Source organism: Opisthocomus hoazin, chromosome 7, assembly GCF_030867145.1.
Source record: "Opisthocomus hoazin isolate bOpiHoa1 chromosome 7, bOpiHoa1.hap1, whole genome shotgun sequence".
Taxonomy (NCBI): Eukaryota; Metazoa; Chordata; class Aves; order Opisthocomiformes; family Opisthocomidae; genus Opisthocomus; species Opisthocomus hoazin.
Genome location: NC_134420.1, coordinates 24,604,606 through 24,628,345, shown reverse-complemented (window position 1 = coordinate 24,628,345; position 23,740 = coordinate 24,604,606). Strand labels below are relative to the sequence as shown.

General features: G+C 47.5%; 2 protein-coding genes across 5 annotated transcripts in view; one reads left to right on the top strand and one right to left on the bottom strand.

Annotated features, from left to right (window-relative positions):
- The window catches only part of COMMD9 (COMM domain containing 9), a 29,949-nt gene extending 13,658 nt beyond the window's left edge, over positions 1-16,291 (top strand). Inside the window, exons 6-7 of the transcript XR_012764476.1 lie at positions 11,860-12,069; positions 13,524-16,291. The gene's annotated coding sequence lies outside the window, so the exon portion shown is untranslated. The remainder of the gene's footprint in view (positions 1-11,859; positions 12,070-13,523) is intronic.
- LDLRAD3 (low density lipoprotein receptor class A domain containing 3) overlaps positions 16,209-23,740 on the bottom strand; it is a 115,129-nt gene continuing 107,597 nt past the window's right edge. For all 4 annotated transcript variants that reach the window (XM_075425334.1, XM_075425335.1, XM_075425336.1 and 1 more), the window contains 2 exons: positions 22,976-23,321; positions 16,209-21,311 (listed from right to left, as the gene is read on the bottom strand). In XM_075425334.1, coding sequence (XP_075281449.1) covers positions 21,050-21,311; positions 22,976-23,321 — 608 coding nt within the window. In that variant the 3' untranslated portion in view covers positions 16,209-21,049. The remainder of the gene's footprint in view (positions 21,312-22,975; positions 23,322-23,740) is intronic.

Below are 23,740 nucleotides of genomic sequence, written 5' to 3'. Positions count from 1 at the left end.
GCTTACCTGTTTGTTTGGGAAGAACTCCCTTTGCCTTGTCTCGATTTCAGACCTCCACGTAAACCAGCAACTACAGACATGATTCCCCTGGATACGACCCCTTCCCTTCCCCCCCGTCCAGTGGCATCTTGTCCCTCAGCCTTGCCGGCTGTGACCGGGGAGGTGAATTTGCTGGGCTCAGGAATCAGTGCCTGGTGTTTAAATCCCCTGCTGCCTGTGTGATGCACATGCCCGTGCAGAGCGAGGAAGGGATGGTGGCACTTCCACATGAATCGAGCCTGGATGATTCTGACCAACTCACTGACATGAATTTTATTTTCACAGCCAGCTCTCTGTTGCTCAGGGTGGTTTGTTTTTGTCAGAGTTGCCTGGTTTCCAGCCATTTGCTGTGGGATTTGCTACAGAATAAGTATGTCCTGGACGGCAGTATTGCCTCGGCAGGCCTTAGGAGGGTCTGCAGGGCTTGCAGACACCAGCAGTGTCTCACGGGTGGAGTGATGTATCGCTCAAATAAACCTGAGATGAAGCAGATGCAGGGGACAGGGAAGGGGCCTAATAAGGCTTCAGCCATCCCAAGTCAAATATAAATACAGATGGGGTTTTTTAGCTGAAATCAACAAGGGACTTGATCATTGTCATTTATTGCCTTATTAAGCCACTTTTATTACAGCATTTATGATGTTTGGGCATCCCACACCTGACACAGAAATGCCTGCAATGAACTAGTTGTGTTCAGGTGTTGTCCTTTATTAGGGCTGGCCCACAAAGAGGTTGATGGGTCCATGACCATCCCCTTGAGACCTACTGTATGGCGACTTGCACGGAAACTGTCACAAGCTCTTCTGTAACTACAAAACAGCCCCTTGGCCAGTGTTTCTGCCTCTCTTCCTCCCCCCTCAGGAGCCCTCCACATGCATCGCTGAAAAGGTCGCTTGTCTCTAGAGCCCCTGTCACTACACGCAGCTATCGCATCACCACGCAGTCCTACCGCGCTTCTGAAAATAAAACAGCAGTAAACCCAAGCCACCGCCACAGACTCCCTCGCTTACCCCCCGCTCTTTTTCACGCCTTGTTAGCACCTCCATGTCCAGCTGGTAGCAGGTCTGGAGGGCAGGTCTGGAGGGCAGGTCTGCTGCTGGGACCAAGGGCTGGGGCTCTCTGGTGTTAGTCCTGGCTTTGCACGCCCGTGGTGTGACGGCAGGCGGCACAGGGCTCTGCAACCGGCCAGACCCTGTTAGGGAGGCAGTGACAGCGTCGACGCTGCTCCGACAGCCACGGCTTGCCTTTTATATTTGGCGCTAGGAGCTCTACAGGAAGAAAAAAAACAGACAGGGAGTGAGGCGGGGAGGGGAAGGATCAATTTTGCTGTGCTCTTTGTGAGCAACGAGACTGGAAACGTCCACCAGTCAGCCTAGAGAGAAATGGCAGGCTGAGACTGACCTACACTGCGGCCCTAGGTTAATACACGTTAGCTGATTGCTAACTAACCTAAGACTGGACTTTGCAAAGCCTTTGATTTAGAAGATCAATACCTATATTGGCCTGAAAAAACAGCTTGTATTAAAAATATATCTACTAATTCTGGCCTGACCCAGAAAGGCTAGATCCCCCCAAGCTGTGCAATGTTTAGAGAGTGTCGCGGATGCGCCTGGTCCTGCAGATCTCGGTGCCAAGCTCAGTCAGTTGTTCAGTGAGCCGGGCCAGGTACAGCAGCAGGGATCCAGGCAGCCGTGCAGAGGGGAGAAGGAGAATAGATGGTGCTCTAAACGGGCAACTGTCAGGCAGCATTTGTAATTTAGCAGGCAGCAAGCAGGAAGGCCTCCAAATAAGAGAGTTAACTGCTACATGAGGGCTTTGCACTCTAGCTACTAGCTGGCAACAAAATTGGTGCTGATTCTGATGCAACAAGCTTTAATCCTGCTGTATTATCGACACTGTATATTTCCAGGTTTATACACTCCCCAATAGATAAAATGTCCTTGAAAACTCACTCTCTCTTTAATTCCCAACACTTTACTTGAAAACATAACTCTAAATATCACATTAACCAATGGCCGCAGCATCTTTAATCCACTCCAGGACCCTTTTCTCTTTGACATCTGCCACATGATCACCATCCACTAAAGCAGCCTCAGACGCGCTGTGAAGAAACCCAGTGCAACACTGCTGAAGTCAGATGATGGATCACCCTAAAACTACATATCCTGACATTCAAGGAGGCAACTGAAGAAGAAATATCTCAGGAAAGGCAAAGTCTTTGGTAGGAGAAGAAAGATGAGCAGGGTACAGCAGAGACATTGTCACGTACCTTCGTCTGATCACGCACTGAGACTGGTCGTGAATGAATTCCTAGAGAGTAATTTCATTTTACAGTTTTAAGCTCATGCAGATCTCATGGTTGGGGCACACGACCAGCCTGCCGCCACTTAACAAGTTCTTGCATGTCAGCTGAGCTGTGCCGACCGACCGGTGCCTTCCGCGTCCAGCGCTGGAGAGCGCACACTGCTGCACCGACAGGCAGGGCAACACCTTCCCCCTTACACTTACCTCGTTCAGACAGGGCATGGGCAGGTTGGAAATGCCAAGTGAAGGCCATAGCGTATCCTCTTCAGCATGGCTGGGGCTAATCCGTCTCGTCGTGTGCTAGGTTTGAACATGTTCTGCTAGAAAAGGATTCCCAGGAGATGAACACCCTCAAGCACCCATTCACCAGCTCTGCAAGTTTTCCGAACTCAACCCCTGAACTAATTTTTGTTGGCAGTGCCGACCCCAACAGCCAGCTTGGCTCAGAGCTCTGCAGCACTCGAGAGATGAGGTGGAGTGTAATCCCGCAGCACGAGCCACCCAGCCCTCTCTTGTAAGAGACTCCTTGGCCTGCGAGGACAAGCTCTTCGATGGCGAGCCAGGGATGTGGCTCTTGTGCCAACGTTTCCTCTCACACGCTCTGTCCCCCTCTGAAGATCTGCAGCGCTGCGAGTCTCGGCTACAGCTCTTGCCTCAGCCAGCCGGCAGCCTGGAATGATAAGTGGGGATCATAACCTCCGCGAGCAGATCCCCGTGGCTTTCATCTCCAGCTGTTGCGCCTTCAGCATTATCAGCAGGAGTCAGAGAAAATCAAACGTGGTGGCATCAGCATTTAGGGCAGTGGGCGGGAAAGGGCAGGGAACACAGAGAAGTTTTGGGGGAATCTGGGATAGGGAGGTGAGTGCTTGGTATTTAAATAACGAGGCTGCCAATTTCAAGATAAGCTCTCACGGGTTGCAAAAGGCCTCAGATTCATTCCAACACTCTTCTCTGTGTCATCAGCCTATTTTCGCATCTGGTCCTTCACCCTGACGCAGTGTGGTCCCTGTTGCTTGGGAACCCTAGGAGGGAGGCTGGGGGAGGGAGTTCTGTGCCCCTCACACAGCTTCTGCTGACAGGGACAGCATCCGACCTGGAGGTTATGCCAGGCCTCGTTACAAATAAGGGTTTGACACAACCACTTCCAGCTTTGTCTATAAATTATACATTACTGAGCAAAGACACTTGCAGATCTTGGATTCACAGCCCTGCAGAAAAAGACTGACCACAGCCAGCATCAGCAACAAAGCAGAAGACACACATGTGCTTATGAAGCCATCAGCAGGAGGGACCAATGCTGGGATTTTCTGCTTGGGCTGCAGGAGCTCCCACCAGTCAGGCTGACAAACAGGACCCTGCGACCTGGGAGTCCGAACAGCCCCCTGAAAGGGGCCAACATTTCCCTCCTTGTGCCATCTCACTCCGAATTGCTCATTTGTCTGTGCTTGACAGTGAAAGGGTTAACTTGGAGACAGTCCCTCGATACCCTCTTCTGAACGTGATGGAAATGTCAAGTGACCCCTCTGGTCCAGCACGTTCGCTCAGACCAGAGGCTGCTTCCTCATTAGCAACAATAAATTCAAAGCAGATGGGAAAACTGTGCTCCCTTCTCTGATCCAGCTTTCAAAGCCCTTTGATTTCAGAATCCCTTGGCTGCTCTTTGACTTTTCTCCTGTCAAATTCCCTGGCAAGATTGATAAGGTCTGGACAGGAGGACATCAGTGCAAATTCTGGTATCAGTCCTCCCACCTGCCGCATTTCCCACATCTGACCATGTTAATCGCAGCTTCTTTCTTCACCTTTGATGTAAAGACCCTTGGAATTTTTTTCCCTATCCTTCCTCCATCACCAGTTTACCACAACACTTTGCAAGGGTCAATGGCCACCTCCTTCCCATGTCTGCAGTACTTCTCTCACGCACAGACGGGCGCCTGCAGGTCACCAGGCCAAGCGAGGAACTGCTCAAAGCTGCAGCAAGTTTGCTTAGAGAGCGTGCTCTGCTTCTTCCACGCCAGGAGGCAAAAGCCTTGAAGCAAGGGGAGGTTTGGAAAGGACAGCAAGACAGTACCAGAAGTACTAACATCTAGAGGAGACTCCACAGCGAATGTTAACACCAGGACAGGGTCAGTGAGCGAGCGAGATGTCCCCGTACCGTGGCCCGCGCGGAGTCAGGCAGGCAGTGCTGTGGGGTGACTCAGGTGGGAGACGGGTGCACGGCCGCTTCCAACGGCTCTTCCCCTCCGCTGGCACCAGACCTTTCCTGCGGCCCAACCCATGCCTCGCTGCCTTTTTCACAAGGACATTCTCCCTGGTCCCCAGCCTGGATGTGAATTTTCAGCTGACTGCTTCTTGTCCCACCTGGGCGGTGGGAGACCGAGGGACCACTCCCCGCCATCACTGAAGTCTCCTCTCATCCCCTCTGCTGCTGCTCCTGAAGCTGCTTGAGGAAATCCTGTGAAATGAGGAGGTGCAGAGAGAGCACGATTTACTCGAGGTCACCCTAGGGACCAACCCTCACCCCGAGACCCTAACACCTCAGCATCCTTCTGCAGCCTCAGAGCTACCTGCCTTCCCCCTGCCCCATTTAGAGGCCCATTTTGGTTGCTGCCATCCTGCCCTGCTAAAATCCCCTGTGCCACCACTACCCCTGAGGGAGGAGCCATTTCCACAGGCAGAAACTCCGGGGAGCCCCAGAAGTAGGTGGGGGTCCCCCACTCTCCTGAAAGTTCCGCTTGAACAAGGCAACGCTGACTGATGAGGCTCGAAATATACCCTGTCCACCATCCCAGTCCCACTGTGGATGGAGGTCAGCTCTGCCAGGTAAGCCGTATTGCTATATTGCTATACTCCAGCACACCATTTCCACCTTTGACAAGCAAACTCATGTTTCCCCAAGGATCTGGGATCTCGGCGGCAGAGGTTTGTGGTCCCTGCTCCCCAACCCCCTCCTGGTGCTGCAGATGCTGCTCCACGCCCGCGGTCCAGGACAGGGTGACCTGCCATCGGTGGCCATGAAGAAACACTCCTGAAAACTGGGCAGGTCCGAGCCATCCCGCAGCTGCCCTGTGTGGCCCCGGCTCTTCAGGAAGACCACAAAAATTTTGCCTAAGCAAGGCGAGCTGAAATGAGGTTAAAAAGCTGTTGCATTGCACGCAGGCCTCTAGGAAAACCTAAGTAATGAAACCAGCCTCATATTGCATTAACCTGAGGTTTCGACCTCTCCCACAGCTGCTGACCCAAGTCTTCCAAAGTACAGCAAAATTCACTTTCAGACATCGCTCTGACGACTCCCTACTCCTTGCAAAAACGCAGCGACCCATATGGCTAGGACTAACGGATGGCTGCTGGGTCGCCTCGGCTGCCAGCGCCCGTGGCAGGCTGCGAGAGCAGGGGTAGGGCAGTTCCTTTGCCAACGCAGCTTCCCGGTCGCTGCCAGCAGGAGCGAGCTCACGACGCACAGGTCGGTGCACAGCTGATTCCACGCAATGAGAAACACCCACCTGTTAATCAGGCTATTGACTAGACACTCACTTACACCCCGTGCTTGATAATCCACCTTTTGTCCTCAAAACTATTGCGGGCAATGTATGCTTTTACACACCCTGTAGTAACGCGGAGCCGTGCCGGTGGCGTATTCGATACGCACGAGGCGGTACGCATTGGAACACGTGTGCTGCGCTTCCCGATCCCTCAGATGCTTTCAAAGCTCTCCCCATCGCTGTCCCGTTCTCCTGAAGCCACGGCATACAGCCCTGCTGCTGGAAGAGCGAGCCAGGAGCCACAGGTCCTGTCCCGACTCACGTATCAAGCCTTGTGCTCAGGCTGCTCCACCTCTCTCCACCGGCGAGGTACACCAGGGTAAAAGCTGGGTCATCATTTCCTCCTAGCCCACTCACAGCAGCTGACAAGCTTTACCTCTCTGTCGGGGACTGCGTAAGAGCCTGTGTCAGGATTTCACGCCAGGGCCGGGGGATGGCTGCTTCAGTTCTCCGCAGAGAGACGGCAGCGGGTGCACGCACACGGAACTGATGAGCGCCTGCATGAGAGGAATCTGCTCTTGCTGAAGTTACGTATTCATTATTCACTAAACCTAGCAAAAGGCCCAAAGTGACCCTGAAGTTTCTCTCAGACTGAGCAGCTGCTGCAGCTGTTTTGGCACCAAACTGGGCAGCAGGGAGCTGGGCCATCAGAGCACCCACGGCTCCTGCTCGTTTCTGCTGTGGGAGACGGGATCACAACAATCTTCATGATCAGAGAGAAGGGCGCAGGAGGGAACCAGGGACCTGGCCATACAGCAAAGGGAGGTGCACGATGACATTTAAAGGCTGCAAAATTGTCATTTGATGACCATGGAGAGACTGCAGGCTGCTCTGCCTTCCTTCTCCTTCCAGGGTGCCATTGCAGGCACAGCAGCAAGGCAGCACTCCGTTCACAGCAGAGAAAAGCCAAGCAAACAAAACTGATTCTCCTTCAGCAAGTCAGAAGAGAGAAATGTTTGGCTGTGTGTTAATGGGGCTGCTGTGGAGACTCTGGGCAACAGAGGAGCACAATTCATTTTTACTGGAAGTACCAGAGCGTCAGACGCTGAAACACCAAAGCTTTGGAGATACGCGTGTCTTGGATACTGATTTACTTGTTACCGCCATGTAGCCATGTGCAGATGAGTGAGGGGGTTACTCTACAGCTAAGCGTACCCCTAGAACTCCTTCCTTTCCTCCCAGCTGTGGTAGCTGGGCCTAAAGCAAAGGTGACATCTCTCCTCTTCCCACCCCGAGGGACTTCATCTCAGTTGTCTGAGGGAATCACTTGTAACTTCCCAAAGTGCTCAACCCCTAGGTAACTGAGGGGTGAACGGGTAGGGGCCAGCAAATCAGGCTGCAATGAACTAGGGCAGTGAAAGCAGACAGAAAGGGGAGAGGCTCCGTCGCTCCGGCAGCAGAAGACTTGGGAAGAGCAGCAATAAAAACAGTTCAGGGTTCTTCCTCAGCCTGCAGTCTTGGGGCAGATTCCACTACCTACTTTTACTTCGGACTACAGATAAGTAAATGATTTGGCTTTGTCATTCTCTCCTCACCGCAGCTTACAAATCTGAAGTCACAGTGGTTGTAAAGCAGCCTGTGATCCCCAGAACGTACGGCTGAAAGGCCAAGGAGCAGCATCAGCCATCTTGCCATCACGGAGCATGAGGCAGCCCGGAGACGGTGCAGAGGGAGCCGAAAGAGGGGAGTGAGGAGGCAGCCAGCCCAAGGGCCATGCATCCCCCTCCCCTCTCCTGGCTGAGGGAGAAGCAGCGCAGCTTGTCATGGTACAGCCTAATATTCAGAGGGTCACAGTTCCAACTTTTGCCTCAGGCCTTCCAGACTCTGGCACAGCATTTCAAATTGTATTAGTTTGGGAAAGAGGCAAACAAAAAAAGTTATCTTTTTTTTACCAGGCATTGCTTAAAATAGAAAGCAAACAAATGTCAGTGCTGACACACACAGCCCCAGAGACAGCAGTGAGATGCACAGACACAGACAGATGCGTGCGACTGGCGCCTGTGCTTGATCAAGACTACAATTCCCCGTCTATCACCCCCAGCATTTCCAGGAAAGAATATTTTTTTTTTCTTAATATCAGATTAGGGAAGATAATTAAACACCTTTCCACTTACATGCTGGGCAATCTGGTGCATAGCATGAATACTGTGGTGGTTTGTTCTCAGTTTTCCACCACTTTCTTTTCCCCGGTCTCCTGTGTAATTTGCTGTCTGGCTATTCCAAAGCACATCTTTATGATGTCCTTTTACTCTATTCAAATCACCATCTGTTTGTTTCATTAGCAGTCTCACTTGGGGGCGGGGTGTGTTAGGAAGGCAGTCGACATTCCAAAATGAAAAGCCTTGGAACTAACATTATCCAGTTGGAAAATGATAAAGTGCTGCTCTTTGGCATCTCTCAGAAGCTTGTCTAAAAGCACCCCAGTGCCCATTTCTTGATACCCTTCTCTTTTACCTTTCACTGAGAATCACTGATTTACTTGCAGGCTAGAGAGGACTAAATGCCTCCTGTGTTTCAAAGAGAGTCTGCTAAACCAGCCCGACACTCAATGTGTTCACTCATAAATGAGTGCCTGGCTCCCAGCAAGGAAATGCGACACCACTGGACACAACCCCAGTCTCCCCAGAGCCACCAGCCCCTTCTGCCCTGCCTTCAGCAGGGTCAGATCTAACAGGGACTGCTCTAGGCTAGCAGTTCATAGGCCAGCAACACATTTGATTAACAAGAGGGCCGCCACACCGCTTATCTAGAAAAATGCACACCGTCTTAAAATCAGCAGGCATAAAAAGGGGAGCGTTTGTCACCCACAGCGCCAGTGCCACATGGAAGACAAAGGAACATTTGTCATGTCTCTACAAGGGAGTGCAAGGTTGTTGGGACACGATGGCAACTCACGGATCTAGGAAAAAAATCTGAGTAATTTTTTTCTGAACCAGAGGGGGAGCAATGAATCCAGCTCCATGTCTGCGTGCCCCCATTGTTCTGTAGCACTGGATGAAAAATGAGCCCAGCTGGAGCAGGAAAAGGAGACTACTGCACTGCATTTGGTTATATGGCATTGCATTTGATTATACTGCATTGCATGCGATTTTTGGGTGATGAGGGTAGCTTGGCTGCAGCGGGAAAATGGAGATCAGGCAGATCTGTGGAAGCATGAAGGGTCACACAGTGATTTGTTCCTTCACTGAGCCATTAACTCAGCAGTAACCACCGCAGATGTTTTATTGGTTTAGATCCTGGATTTGAAAGGTTCTTCCTTAAATTGCGACTCCTAGACTCAACAGGCTACAGCCAAAGCTATAATTTCTGACTAGAAAAAACAAGACACTTGAAAAACACAAACACATCGTAACTAATGGACTGCTAATCTGCCTGAATCCAGGGTCCTGCTCACAGAGAAGTATGCTACCACTTCTGTCTGCACGGGCTGCTTCCTGCAAACACGGCTGCATTAGAAAGGGAAAAGCGTTGCCTCAGACACCGGGGATGTCTGGTGTCACCAAGCCACTGCTGGTGTGCTGCTAGGGAGGGACTTCTCCAACCTGCTGCCCCAAAGAGGGATGCTTACTCGCCTCCTGCCACTGGCTGGCTAAAGGCCGGAGATCCAAGCACTTGGTCAAGCCTCAGCAGTGCAGCCAGATCTGCTCCATGCTGGTAGGTGCTGGGATAAAACGATCACAAATAGTATCAGGAACAGTGTGGCCAGCAGGAGTAGGGCAGTGATCGTGCCCCTGTGCTCAGCACTGGTGAGGCTGCACCTCGAGAACTGTGTTCATGTTTGGGCTCCTCACTGCAAGAAGGACATTGAGGTGCTGGAGCATGTCCAGAGAAGAGCAACGAAGCTGGTGAGGGGTCTAGAGCACAAGTCCTCTGAGGAGCAGCTGAGGGAAATGGGATTGTTTAGTCTGGAGGAAAGAAGGCTGAGGGGAGACCTTCTCGCTCTCTACAGCTACCTGAAAGGAGGGTGTAGCGAGGTGGGTGCTGGGCTCTTCTCCCAAGTAACTAGCAGTAGGACAAGAGGAAGTGGCCTCAAGTTGTGCCAGGGGAGGTTCAGGTTGGATATTATGAAAAATTTGTTCGCCGAAAGGGTTATCAAGCGTTGGGGCAGGCTGCCCAGGGAAGCGGCTGAGTCACCATCCCTGGAGGTATTTAACAGACCCGGAGTTATGGCACTCAGGGACATGGTTTAGTGGTGGACTTGGCAGTGGTAGGTTTATGGTTGGACTTTATGATCTTCAGTGTTTTTTCCAACCTAAATGATTCTATGATTCTACAGCCCATCATACAAGAGGGTACAAAACCCATACAAGATGGCCCGATCCCAAATTATGATAGGAATCGTTGGCAGACGTTGGGCTGTGAAAATACCCCAGAAAAGTTCAGAAATGGCCTGTAAATGCTTGAATTACCTTCCATCAGCAGGGCACTGTAAAGCAGAGACACAAGCTGGAGAGAAGGAAAGGGCAGAAGGCAGTCCTCAGGCTGAGCACGCACAGAGGCACCAGACCTTCACCGAGAGACATGTAACATGAAGCTGATGGAAGAGATCTAACCACAGGCAAAAATAAAACAAGAAATTCTTCAGGGCATCTCAATAAACTCTCAGACTGAGCAGAGATGAGGGTAGACAGACCCCAATGGTGTTTTCCTAGGAGCCGAAGTGGTGGGGGAGAGCCCCCCCATAGACTACAGATCTGTCATAGGTCTCTGCTTGGCTGACAGTGTGAAGTCAGACACTCTTCAAAGAGCACAGCATGAGCTTGTTTCCAGATGACATTTCATGTTCTTATCCCTCCCTCCCCTTCATTCCCTCCTCCCTTTGCCTTTGGACCTGTCACAGTCTGTTTGGTAAAGATGAGCTGCACTGCTCCTGTTTGAGGGGATGCTTGGATCCCATCATGTGGTTTAAGGGCTTTCAGACAGACTGAGTCCTGGGGCTGCCATGGAGGCTCAGCTACCATCCTCAGTCACTGGAAGAGGCCTTAAGCCCAAAGCCCTCATCTTGAGCCTATCTAGCAATCCAAGATCTCCCCTCACTTGGATCTAGCCTCGGTGACCTGAAAAATAAAAATCCTAGGAATGATTAATTCCTGCAGTAAGAGAGCCTTTAAGAAGTAGGACAGACACTATCAAAAGTCCACTCAGCACAACTCAGCAGGAGAAGAGATGAACTACTGGCCACAGGTGATTGTAGCAGCCCAGATCAGACTCTGCTTCCACTGAAATAAGTGACTGTTTCAAGAGAACCTGAAACCCTCAGGTGTGCCTGCGCAGGCAAGGTCTGTGTCGCTGAGAAATAACGGACAACCCCTGCAGCCGCTGGCCCTACCCAGCACACCACGCAGCAGGATTAACCTCGGCACGGGGCTGCGAGCCTCATCACCCAGCAGCTTAACAGAGGCCCATCCTGACATGGCCGTACTGATTCCAGCTCTCACTCTAGCCAGGATCTCATCGCCAGGGGGAAAAAAACAAGGGTGAAGGCAATTCCTGCCTTGAAGCAATTTGTGGGCAGCAGTGCTATTAGTTCTCCAGCTCCTTGCCTCCCTCTTGCTCCCCAGCCAGGGCCTCGTCCTCCTGGGGTGCTGCATTCGGTCCTCTGTCTCTGTGTCACATCCCACCTTCCCCTTACAGCCCGAACACGCACTCACAGCCTGCCTTGCTGTGCTCCTCCACGCTGCACCTAGCCTACACTGGAAACAGAGCTCCTCTGCTTACTTTATCAGATTGATACAAAAAAACGCTATTAGCATAGTGGCAGGCTCTTAATCATTATTAATAGTTGCAACTTGGGTGTGATTAACGAAGGGAAGGGTTAAAGTCAACATCTGTGTGACTGAGGCTGTCAGTGGGGATTAGGGGAAACTCCCATCACTTCTCCAAGTTCTCGCCTGCTTCCACTTTCTTTTAAACAGAACATATTTTGGACCGTATTAAAGTAAATTAAATTTTTATGTTTTTCATTTGTCTTTTACAGATTGCGGTATTTTTTTTTTTCCTCCAGTCATCATCACCATGGGAAATCAGCTGCTGAAGTCTCACTCATTCTTTGCTGGCAGTCTCTAACAGCCTCGTATCTCACCAGGCGTTTCGTTCATCTGGCGACCGGCAGGCACCGGGGTGCTCTCCCCCCCGCACCCCCTTCCTCAAAGCAGAGATAAGAGCGCAGCTATTTTAAAAGCAGGAGGTGAGATGAAAGCACCCGCTTCAGATCAGACACTGCTGCCATTCCATAATTAACTTCACCTACATTTTCAAAGGGAGAAAAAGAAACCCGCATCCAAAAGTCATTTCAAACCACCCTCTCCCCCACACGTTAGTCATCTCACTCTTGATACCGATATCAAGAAAAAAAAGTGAGGACTTTTTTTTTTTTTTTTTTTTAAATAATATTACCAAGCCAGCCTTCAAAGCTCTATCTTGAGCTCATTTTTCAAATGCCAGCGTAAAAGGCAGCCAGGTCACTCTCTTCCTTCTGTAGTTCCCTGTATCGCTCAGGGCTGCCTATACGCTCAGGGTCAAAATGACGTTTCTCCCTCCCGCTTCCTCCCCCTCCTTTCCCAACAGCATTAAGCAAAAACTGTTGGTGCTGGCCAGCTGACAAAGTGTTCCTACAGCCCCTGCAGGAACCTGTGTCCCTACCCTCAACACACCGCAACTGCAGCTTGCATCTTTAAACCAACATTATTTCAGGCAAGCCACCTCTAATACACCCTAGCTCCCCGCTGGGAGACATTCACAGTCCAGGTACTTGTTAATCTGTGGAAACCCAGACCAGGTGTTTCTGTATGTTAAGTCCCACCCCGGAAACTCCAGAATCCTTCTCTACATAAAGAGCTATATAGAATAACTGTTTCAATGAGTCTGCAAATTTGGGTAAGACAAACAAGTACCTAGAGGTCAGAAGAAAATATGGAATTCAATTATTTGTTTCTGTTTTTCAATCACTGCCTGAATGTTTCCAAAAAGGAAGAGAACTGGAAACAGTTAGCTGCAGGTCCTGACTTACCTATTTTTAATTTATTTTTTTAAAATTTTCTTATATCTGCAAAAATCTTCTGCTAAATTGAACGGGTCTAAAAGATTACAACAGGATGGATAAGACAGCACTACCGAAGTGGTCAGGAGGCTGGATCTTGGCAAATGCAGGTTCTGTTATTCCTGAAGCTCTCTTGATGTCTCTCCCTGTTCTCAGGTGTCCCCACTTAGAAACCAGTGCAAATCTTCCTCCCACCCCTGCAACCGATAAAAAGGAAGAGAGAGTAACAAGAGTGATCAGTTCAACCAAGCAGCCAGAGGATTTCTATCCAGCTTCCTGAAAGAAGGTGATAGAATCATAGAATCACAGAATGGTTTGGGCTGGAACGGACCTTAAAGATCATCTGGTTCCAACCCCCCTGCCATGAGCAGGGACACCTTCCACTAGACCAGGGTGCTCAGAGCTCCATCCAACCTGGCCTTGAACACTGACAGGGAGGGGGCAGCCACAGCTTCTCTAGGCAACCTGATCCAGTGCCTCGCCACCCTCATGGTGAAGAATTGCTTCCTAATATCTAATCTAAATCTGCCCTCTTATTTTACAGCCATTCCCTCTTGTCCTATCAATAATAATCGGTCTACGATGATTTTCATGTATCTCAGGTATCCGACACCAGAGACAGACCATCTTGTGCTGCCAAACCCGTAAGAGCCACTGCTTTCAACTGCGAGCGTGCCTCGGCACCGGCTCCATGCAAGCTCACGGCAGAGAAACTTCTAACCTGCAGCCAGCTCCTAGAGAGGGGCCTTGCTAGTAAAGATCCACTGCACCTCTCAGATGCACAGCGTTGTTGGGTTTTTTCCCTGTAGCAGCTCGGTTATGATTTTATCTTATGTAATCCTTGTCTTAACTAGCATGACTAACGCCACACCTCGAAAGCAGATATTTAAGCCAGCTCCATTATTTCTGAAGCAGAGTGCTCTCCAAATCCACTTAGTGTAACTCATTGATTCTGCTAACTCTGTGCTGTGCACAGCCAGCCACGGGAGAACACCACACATGGCAACGGATGCATGGAGAATTTTTGCTCTTGAATTTGCATTGTATTTAAGTAAACAGAAACTAGCCAAAGAGAAGCCAAATATCAACCACGTTTCCTTGGTCTGCACAGACACTTACTGTGCAGCATTTAAATATTTCTTACTGGGGTGTAACCATTGGAACACTTCAGAAACCTCCAGAGGGGCCATCTCTGTATCAGCCAACCTTACTGCTCTCACCCCACACCTCCCCAAGCTAGCGCTACTCTGGATGCAGCGCTGGGCGAAGAGCATTTTCTAAAATAACTCTGTCACAAACAAACGAGAAGAAAAATCTACTCTGTCAAATAAAACATCATACTTCACCGCCGTGCTGCAGCATGCCTTGCATTTGTCAAGGAAATAGCAGGCATTCCAGACACAGGCAACAGACCGTTCCTTCAACCCAGCTGACACTGCCAGGGCAGCCCTGTAGAAGCGAGCCGAGCTGCGTTGGGTCACGCTGAGCCATTACTTCTCTTGTTCTCACACAGACAAAGGCTCCTGTACTTCTGTGCTGAGAAAAGGCCACGGTTTAAATGTGAAGGAGTTACAGGCTGTGGCTTCAAGTAATGAGCTGTGTAATTTTTTCCCCTCTGGGTAACTGATAGGAATTAACCTTAGGTGAGAGCTACTAAAAAAAGTGCTTACCTGTACAGTGGCTGTTGGGAAGCACATAGGAAGGGATGGTCCCAACTCAGTGCTGAGTGAAAAGGGGTCTTCTGCGTGGTATCCAGCACCGGAGCAGCTGCACTGCTGAACCGCCTTGTGCCCATTCCCACAGAAATGCAAAGGGCCGGATCAGCCGCAAAACTGCTCTGCCTTTTCATCTGTAGCGGTCCCCCCAGCGAGGCTGTGAGGAATTCTGCTGGGATTCTGGGAAGCAGAGAATCACGTTTTGGTTTATCTATCCACAGTATGTTTGGCAGATAAACAGGAAAGTTAATTCCCTGAAGAGAGCAATCCAGTACTTCCCCAAAGTGCTTTATGCAATATGCATACCTTCAGCTTTGCTTTGAAAAGCAAAGAGGAGCTGTGAATTTCCACATGAAGATGCCTTTACTTCAATTAATTAACAGCCCATCATTTTGGGCTACAGCTCCCCAAAAAGTGGAAAGCTGCTTAGCTGTCTCACCAATAGATAACTGAGGCTGAATGATTAGGAGACTGCTTGCAAATCAGCAAGAAAAGATGCCGCACTCGGAAATCACTGCTGAAATAAACTGCGTCTTTAATTTTTAACGTGTAAAAATTAAGATCTTTAAACAAATTGAAGCAGAGAGAATAAAAATGATTAATCAGGGAGCTTAGCTGGACAGTATGCTATTTATTTTCATAAGCAGCTGTCGTCTGAATCAACATTTCTCAAGCACAGCTCTTGCCGAGACATGGCCGAATGAGCCAGCTCTGGGATCCCAGTGCTCCCTCTCCTGCAGAGCGCCCATGGGGACAGCCCCAACAGCACCGTCTCCCTTGTGCCGCTGGATCCACCGCTGTTTGTTTTGGGGCAGTTTGCTAGTGCCAAAGACCACCGCCCGAGAACTTCAGTGAGAGTATGTGACTTCATTAACCAGGTCCATGATAAAACTGACACCCCTTTGTGAAGGCAGCAAGTGAAGATGAGTCATGGAAGTGGTATTTGTCAACCTCTATATACTTACATAGATTGATGTATTTAGATGTAACATTTGAACCCATTCTCCTTGGCCTGTGAAGATTACTTCGTAACACAAGGGGCATTTCTTAACGCTAGTCGTTTGAGTGACAGGGCTGTCTCTAAGGAAGCACCTTGATGAGAAGGGTGGCTACGATCCAGATGCCAAGCGGGTCTGGACTTCACGGGGCTGGATGGTTCCCATGACACCGGTGGTGCCTGCATCGGGCGTCTGCTGGGGAAAGAGCCCCGACGCGGGACTTTGGCCAGACACACGGCCACCACAGAGCGTCTCTGTCTGCCTCTGGCTCGTGGATCACAGACCCGGAGACAAACAGGGATGCTGTGCTGGGAACGTAAGTGGTGGCAAAGTGGCAGGTGGAAAGGGGGAGGTAGAAGCCAACACCAAAGGCTCCTTAGCTCTGCTCGTAAATCCATATGCAGCAACCAGCAGAGTGCACCAGTCTCTGCTGAAGCCTCTGGAGCTTTGCTACAAAGCAGGCGACAACAAAATACGACTGCTTCAGATGCCTCGTCTGTGACAGTACAAACAGAATGGCAAAATAAGAACGAGAAATTATTATATTAAGCAATTTTCATTTGTATACTTGTGTACCAGTATATTTTCATACACACATGTACATGTGGGCTTCCAATATCACTTCCTTTTAAACATATGTTTAAAACCCACAAAGATTTCACAAAACTTAACGTTGAATGCAAAAGAAGTTGGAAGAAGCCTCACATAGGAGGCTATAAGACTAAAACAGCTGAGACTTCATGAGCCAGGGGACGTTCCTCACTTCTGAACAGTATTAAAACACCAACTTTATTCAGGAATACAGAATACATTTTTGAAGATTTCCAGTTTACAAAAGTTTAAGACAAGGCTGGGTTTCACCATACAACCTCCCTTAAAGCTCTTTAGTAACATCTCCATTTCAAGTTGACAAAACCCCTCAAATCAGAAAAAAATGGACAAATGAAGGCCACAATCCTGTACTGGGATATATTCAGGCACAATCCAGCACAGTATTGAACTTCTTTCTGCAGTCGCATATTTTAGTCCATGGGTGCAATATAGCCTTGTGTGAATAAAAAATATTTCCGATCTAGTATGAACTGCAAGAAGAGCACTTGTCTTACCATTTTAGTTCCAGGCACTATATGCAAAGTAGCTTCCGATGAGCAACAGTTCAAAACAGTACTTGCCATCTGATCCCCATGTTGCAGATACAGCATTAAATTCTTCCTTAACTTATACAATTTTAAATATTCATTACAAATTAAATTCAGAATCAGTGTCCCTCTATCCTTCTCATCGTTAATAGTTTTTCTTATCTACTAAACCCATCTGTCTGTCTTAAGATGTCTAAAAAGTAAAGCCCACAAGATTAACAAGCTGCAGCATTCATTAAAATGAGAGTCATCATCTCCTTCCTCCACCCAGCTTCTAAACCTATCACAAGGGCCCTATTAGCTGTATCAAAGTGAAGTGGTGCAAATAAAACTGATGTGACTTAACAGGAGAAGAAGAATGAATGTGGAGTTATTTAAAAATCACAATGCAGTCAGTGTTGTCTTGTATGTCTCTGCAGACAAGAGCCAAGAAAATTATTCACAGACTGTCTTTTAAAAGCATTACCATCAGTTTTGCATTAGCATAATACCTGAGAGGTAAACTGTAATTTGCCTTACAAGGAAATTCAGATTATTATCAAGCGGATTCACTAATGGCCCAATGTTAAATACACAGCACTCTGACTTCAGCAGAGGTTACACTCCAGACTCCTGAAATTTACTTATTTGCTTATTTTTAAATAACCCAAATCTTATTTCCAACAGGCTAATCTGCATTCCTTCATTTACCCCAATTAGTTATTTCTTCAAATTGTTTTGTGGGAATCAAACATACTAATACCTGTGCTGAGGAGAATGACTCATTACAGTGGTCGCCATTCAATACAGAGGCGGAATCAGAATTTGGCTCTAGAAGAAAACTTTAATCTGTTTGACTTTTATAATGATAGGTCTTTGAAATAACATCCATTTGTTTAAATATTCAGTATAAATGGAAGCTCCTGGAGGACTAACCTCAAACTAAAAGGTTAAGAGCAACGGCAAACAACAGAATGATCAATTCCAATTTTACCGGCTACTGAAAAGAAATCCTACCACACGGTATTTCATGAGTGCTCCCCTTCAGCCTTACAAGCTGCAGGATTTTCAAAGAAATACTCAATTTCATCAGCATGGTTGTTGCTACCATGCCTTCCCAAAGATTCCACTGAATAATGCAGCATAACGCTGTATTAACACTACTAGAAGTGACATGTTATAAACAATTTCTGTGTGATACTACAGCAATTTCCAAAGGAGCCAACTAGCAAGTCTGTTCTACAAACCAGAAAAGTGGAGTAAGATGAAAACCTCCCTTAAAGTTTTAGCATGCCTTTTTGGAACCAGGTACCAAACTCCTGTACTCCTCAAAGTTCAGTGGTCCCCGTAAGTAACAACACAGAGGAAGACAAGACCTGTTTCTCTTTTTGGATCTCTAGACAACGATACGCAACAACAGCCAGAAATGTAGTTAACAGCCTCCCAAATAACATTCAATCAGAAAGGCACAATCTCCTTTTGTAACTCGTGTTCTCAAAAACCAAAAGATTCCTATACAAAGATAAATACACCCTTAGCTGGAAGGGAAAACATCATACCATTCAGAATGTTTTTTTCTTTCTTTTTTTTTTGTAAAGTCCAAATGGATTACCTTAATGCAAAAGTTACATGAATATATACAACCTGAAAGCGTATCTTTTTTAAAAATATATATATATGTACATATACGACAGTGACTGACACAGAAGGCAGAAGAAGCAGGCTACATCCACTCTCTTCCTACTTCTCAGCAATGCAAGGCAATGTTTTTCAGATTCTATAGGCAAACAACACTTGGTCTGCACACACCCTGGTGCCTTAGAACACACGTGGTGAAATGCAGTCCCCCGTGCCATGCAGGTTACACCAGACACAGTGATTTAGTTTCACTAATACAGCCTTAGGCAACTTTAAATTTAAAAAAATGTCTAGTTCCAGTGAAACTACTGGAAACTCTCCAATAGTACGTTTTAAAGTTTAATATAATGTTTTAAGAACTGCAACAGAAAAACATTAAGGCTAATTATGATACAACATTAAGTAGCTCTCTCACAGAGGCTGAGCAGAACCTTAACGAAAGGCAAGAGGGACAACAGAGCCCAGTGCTCACAGGAGACACCCCTACACCCACCTTTGCTGTTAACTCAGCTATGTATCCAAGTTCAACCTACCTGTAAAATAACGAATATCTGTCTGCTGTGTGGCAATTACAACAGTCTGCCTATTGAGTGCGACAGAGTCACTAATTAGCCAGGTCCTGCTTTGGGTCAGATGTCATCCTTGCTGGGAGGTCAAGCAATGTAATTATGCTGTCCTTCACAATCTTGTATGTTGTTTTAGTAGGACCTAGGAGCACCAATGCACTTCAAGACAGGCTGCCTAAGCCCGCAATGAAAGGCTGCCACTAAGCTGCTTCCAAAGGCAGCCAAGCCCATCAGCACTAAACTTCTCCAGTGCTCCCCACCATGTCATCTTAGCCCTGAAAAGGCCGGTGCTTGTAAATCCACCTGGCCCCTGCCTCTTACAGACCACGGCGGTAGACTCCAAGGCTGGAAATGAAAAAAATAACACACAAAAAAAAATTCAGGTGTGTGTGTGGGAACTGAGACTGAACTCAAGTTGCTCCCCTGCCTACACTCCAGCTCAAAAATTCTCGGGTTCTGAGCACATAACCTTTGGGAAAAGAAGTTACCTTAGAAAGACGGGGAGGAAGAAAGCAGGTGTGGGCGGTCAGCTTCCTTCATTTCCATTAAACAGCAAAGTCTATTTAATGACACTGTTCATTACATGGAAGGAGGAGTGGGAAGTGTGTCTGTCAGACAGATATAAACAATTTTTCCAGGCCCATTTCCCTCTGAACAAGAGGGAGATGCTGCATTGTTTCCTGTATACTGAGCACAAGCACAGCACTGCAGTGGCATTTAAATTCACAGCTTACTTTCCCCTCTTGCCACCCTGAGCACCTTTACCTCTGAGATGCTTTCACACAGGTGATTCAACACTGTGCACTGAAACGCACTTCACAGGGGACCACTCCAACAGTTAGGACAAAACAGACAAATAATTCGGGTTTTCTGCAGAAGCTAGAATTTCAAAAAACGAACACGAATAACGGCAAACTCTGTAAAAAACAATGAGGATATCATAAGGGAAATTTTGACATTACAGAGTTCTGCTGGTGCAGCAGAACTAAACCTGTGCAATACACCACCTACATACACACAGAGAGCATTAAACGTGTGTAGCCCTGCAGGTACATATACACGCTGCAGACAAGGGCCAACAAGCTCAACACTTCCCACCACCTGACCTGCTTTCAGTAATTTTACAAATGTAACAAACAAGTCATTCACACTACAGCTTTCCGTGATGAGCATTTGCCTCAGGCTGGTTTTGGTGTTCCAGATTTAGCTGAAAGAGTTTGGTGGGATTTTTTTGTTTATTTGTTTTTTTGTTTTCTTGTTTGGTTATGGTTTCTTTTTAAGAAGCAACACATAGAGTAATGTTGCTTTGCCACACTTGAAAAAAAGTCTTGTGCCAGTTTGTTGAGAAGCTTCAGTGCCTCTGTACTAAGCCTTGAAGTCTGACAGATGAGCCAACCTTTGTGGTGTTCCTGAGAAAACCCATGCAAATTTGGCCTAGATATTAGCATCTGGGAAAAAACACTCATCTGCTCAGTTAGAGGGTTGTTGCATCCTCACAAGCTTAAACTTTGAAGATTACATTCACAGTGAGAATGTTCCAGGCCATGAACAGAGAGTCAAGTAGGGCATTTTCCGCAATTTGAGCACTGCCAGTGGCCTAGCATTGGGCACCAGACCTCCAGGCTGACAGACTGCCTGTCATGTGCATGAAGGACCACCAGCTGGCACCAGGCGGTATGAAGAACCAGCTCACACGTCAACAGGATGGGAGGCAGTCTGAAAACAAGAGTCCTTCTGGCATAGTTTTTGTGTGCATCATCTGTATATATTATACATGCACCTATACACATTCATATACAGTAAGTAGTCCAAGAAATACATCACATCGGTTCTTTGACACAGCACTGATGTTCCTCTGAACCGGAACTTGCTCGCAGAAATCTTGTGGAGAGCTGATGTGACTCTAGGTTTAGCTCTGACAGCTCTGCCTTTGATGAGCGCAGAACGCTGAATTCAAATTTTAGCTGAGTGTGGATTCAAATCATGTCATCATTCAGGCACACGTTCCCCTGAAACCCACCAGCCACAGCAGATGAACCCACACAGACTTGAAAAAGAAAATGTCTTCCTGCCCATCCCAAATGCTAGAGCAGTTACACTTCTCTTTCAGCGACATGGTTGACCAGAGAATTGCTTTGATCGGCTGTCCTCTCGACAAGAGTTCTGTGGCCATCCACGCTGTCATGGATGTCTCTTGTCCAACTGCCAGTGCTGCCCAGAGGGCTTCCTGCCATGGGGGTGTCCGTGCTCACCAAGCTTCCCGTCCGAGATCGGTAAGGAGGAAGATCTGGCTGACTAGGGACTTCAGATTCAGAACAATAAGGCGGTGGAGGAAGGTCAAACCAAGGTGGTCTGCTGTAAGACACACAACATTGCAAGAGGTTACTGAAAACAGTGGTACGAAAGAAAGTGCATAGTTTTCAATTACAAAAAAAACAAACAGTACTACTTAGATTTTCCACGATGACATCTATCAGGAGATCTCAAACAGACCCGCCTATGTTATTCAGGTCATTCCAAAATATTCACACCACCACTGGGCACCAAGGTTTCTGGTCAAGATGCAACATAGCTAATTACATCCTACTCCATGCTTTACACTCCGATTTTCATGGCTACGCACTTCCAACAAGTCTTGGCTTACCCTCTAAGACAGCTACAAGAGGGAAGAATTTTTCCTGTACAACATTTACACAACTTGAGAAAGCGCTTTAAAAGAAATAAGGTAAGTAGTGGATTTACACCTATAGGTAATGATGTGAACACGAGAAAGCTCTGAGGAAACCTTCATGAGGTGACAGAGATGAATGGCTTACAGTTTACAAATAAATAACAAACTGAATTCTCCACATGACAAATCACTTTTGCTGTCATGATATCACATGCAGAGCAACTGCTAAGTAAGCAGAGACAAGATGAGTACCGGATTCAGGAAACCTGTTTTTTGGTTCTGATAGTAGCCAAGGAAAGGGACTGAAGGGTTTAGCAGATTGATAACAGGTCCTTGGAGCAATTAGCTCTGAAATTGCTGATGGTTTGTATCAGCCCAGGTGAGCAGTGATTACAATCTGGACAGCTGCTCATTTTGTTGTCCTTACTAATTAAAAGATATCACTATTATGAATCCCAACATTAAGACAAGGCAGCTGCTGCCAAATGCAGCAGAGAATAGGAATGTAAATGATTATACTACCATTCTTAGATTCCAGAGTTCCTACTAAAAAATACCGACAGGGTGACAGTGAACAATCTGGATCATTAAAGCTGATACCATGCCCTTTTTATGTACAGAGGATCTCAGTCCAGGAGTTTTATTTGGAAAGGACTTCACAGACAAGAGGTTAAAACGAAGGTTAATTATCTAAAAATAAAAGCAGTGTCGTAACTACAAAAACATCATAATGCACCCACCCATAAAACTTCAAAGCACTTTTAGCTATTTAAAATGAGAACAGCGCTTTCCATTTCAAAGTCCTGTCCTGTTCTTTTCTTCTGTTGGTAAAGTAGTGCTTTCCTACACAATTTCTTTATGCAAGAGTTGAAGACCTCTTTTCTTTCTATACTTAGCACATATGACCAGGGTAATTTTTTTTTTTTTTTAAATAGTATGACATACAACCTAACTGTTTTTTTGGCAAAACTCCAAATTCAGTTTTCATGTTTTGATTCCAGACTCGCACGGGATATCACTACTAGACAAGTGATACATTTCTTTGCATTCTCCTGCCAGGCTCAAAATCTCTACCACCACCACCACCTGCTACGACAGCATGACTTGAGTTTGCCTTAAATCCCTTTAATACCAGTAACAGTGAGCGGACCTGAGGACCATGAATTTTTCATATGCAGGAGGAGCTCAAATTTGCCGAAATTTGGCCCTATGCACATGACAGAACTGCAACGCTGTACTTCTGTCGAAAGTGGTAACAAGGATAAATGAAGAGCAGAAGCACAGATTAACAGAGTTGCAACCAGTACTGCGAAACTTTGGCAAGAGCAGAATTAGCTCCTGTACATACCTTTGGTCGAGCACAGCCTCCGAATAGGACGGCGGAGAGTCCAGGTCCACTGGCCTGTGGTAGGCCTGGCTGGACATGTACTGGATCCCATTGTTGACGTTGTAGGTGACGCTGCAGTGGTGCGGGTGATCGAGGACCACCAGCCGGGACAGCAGGACAGGGTGCTGCAGCCGATGCACTGGCAGGGTCATGAGATTGTTGCGCTTCCGCTGGTGATGCAGGACTAAGGCAAGAAAGGCCACCACGAGTACAAAAATGACAGAGCTACCGATGATAGCGTAGGTAATACTAGGGTAGTAAAGCAGCTGGTTTTCTGAGGTCACGTAATCTTGGCCGCTGCCTGCCTCTGCAAGACAAAAGGAAAAGGAAGCCTGAGATTTGTTTCAATATAAAACTGTTCTTAACCAAGGCTATGTATTCTGCTAACACACTGTGTGACAAAAGCAAGTTGTCTTCTTCGGGTTGTGGAAAATCAGCTTACTAAAAGCATATGCATGCAAGTCAGAGATTGGTTGACTATCCCTCGGTCCATCCTCACCCGCAGTAATACCAGCAGACAAACTACTAGGGAGAGACAAACAGAGAGGAAGATACCCACCATAGCAGGAAGCACATGCACCATCGTGGGAGGTGCTCCCCTCTCCCTGCCTGTCGGTCATAACTTTCTGTTTCCAGAGGTCGAGACACTCAGTTCCGAGGCATAAGCACAGTACCTCAGCTGTACCCGGCAAAGCACACTAGAGTCAGAGAGGTAAAAGGCCTGAT